We start from the raw sequence: 1,561 nt of genomic DNA on the forward strand, positions 1-1,561 counted from the left end.
TAATTAATAATCCATTACTTTTGGTATTTGTTGAAGAATAAGTTTATTTACAATAAGTAGTTATTTTCCTGTTAATACTGAAACTGGGTCTGCATTATACATGTCCTGAATAGCAATCTGACAGGTGTATAGATTATTTCAGTGGTTTGATTAGGTAGTTACGCATTTGTGGCAGCTTGTGGAATTGTATAGTAATAGTAGATTGGTTACAAAAAGTTTGTAATATAAGCATGTATGTGGTTTAAAGTTCACAGAAAAGCATGCAAAACCTATGTTTATACTGTACGTTCTGAAGAAGGGTCACCGGACTTGAAACATCAATTCTGCTTTCTCTCCACAGATGCTGCCAGACCTGAGTTTCTCCAGAAATTTCTGTTTGTTTTGTACTGTATGTAATCCTTTTAATATTCATGAATAGAGGTTATATCAATCATGTATCAAAATATGAGCTGTAGAATTAATTCTCATCTAGAAATTACCAATGCTATTTAAATACCAAGTAATTAATGATTTGGTAACCTAAATGGATCAGCAAGTGAGACCAGGCATTAGTAATTTTAGCACTTGCATTATGTTTTATGGAAGTGTAAACAGCTTTGCATTTAGCACAGTCACAGTATTTATTTAAAAACCAGCCTCATCAACAAAGTTATCTCAAGTCACTATTTTCCCTTGTCTAAATCACTGCTAAAAATAGTACATTGCATTGGCGTACTTTTGAGATTGAGATGTTCTGTTAAGGCACAGTCTAAATAAAGCATTATGTTTATTACTCACTTACGAAAATGCATTTAGCATATTTATAATGGATATTCTATGGAATGCTGTAATTTATTGCTCATTACCTTAGTAACTCACTTGCTATGCTGCAATGATCCACAAAAATATTTGTTCCTTGCTGGGGTACTGTTCCATAGACACCAGTCACTCTGTAGTACATCACGCAGCTAGCTAAGAATTACAAGGGCAAGCTGCTAAAAATGCTAGAAATCTGAAATGTCGGGGCGAAGAAAAGGAAGTATTCAACAATGGTGTTCCCTCTAAGCTGTCCATACGCACAGCACCAAAGTGTTCTAGAGGATACCATGCAGGCTGCTTGCAAGTTATCTGCTTTAAAGGTTACACCACGTAGGAGTCGGGCAGCATTTGTGGAGAGAGAAATGGTCATAATATTTCAAATTAATATTCTGATGAAAGGCCAGAGTATTAACCCAGGTATTACTCGGCAATAAATAGGCTGATTCGTTGTGGGGGCAACAAGTAAAGCTCATTTATATGTATGTATGTGCTTCTAACAGGGCTGTGTAAATGATGAGAAGCAGCTGAAGCCTACCTTATTTTCTTCTACTATTGAGGCGGTTGGGAAGCTGCTTAGCTGCCAGGATCAGCAAACTGGGCACAATCTAGCCATTAAAATTTCTTGATTCATGTTGTTCGGTTACTCAGTTCCTTAACCAGCTGAGATGTCAACAGAGTTTAAAGCAGTCAATTGTTTAATCATTATTATGATAAACCTGTTTTTCTTGGTGCATATAGCTAGTTTGTCATCCCAGGGCTCAAC

The 1,561-nt window shown here is 36.3% G+C and overlaps 1 protein-coding gene across 1 annotated transcript in view; it reads right to left on the minus strand.

Moving 5' to 3' along the window:
• Nucleotides 1-940, minus strand: part of LOC109933599 (probable methyltransferase TARBP1) — a 30,077-nt gene extending 29,137 nt beyond the window's left edge. Inside the window, exon 1 of the mRNA XM_048601373.1 lies at nucleotides 859-940. Within this exon, the coding sequence (XP_048457330.1) occupies nucleotides 859-940 (82 nt within the window). The remainder of the gene's footprint in view (nucleotides 1-858) is intronic.
• Between the last annotated feature and the right edge of the window lie 621 nt (nucleotides 941-1,561).

This window comes from Rhincodon typus, chromosome 9 (assembly GCF_021869965.1).
Source record: "Rhincodon typus isolate 14 chromosome 9, sRhiTyp1.1, whole genome shotgun sequence".
Classification (NCBI taxonomy): Eukaryota; Metazoa; Chordata; class Chondrichthyes; order Orectolobiformes; family Rhincodontidae; genus Rhincodon; species Rhincodon typus.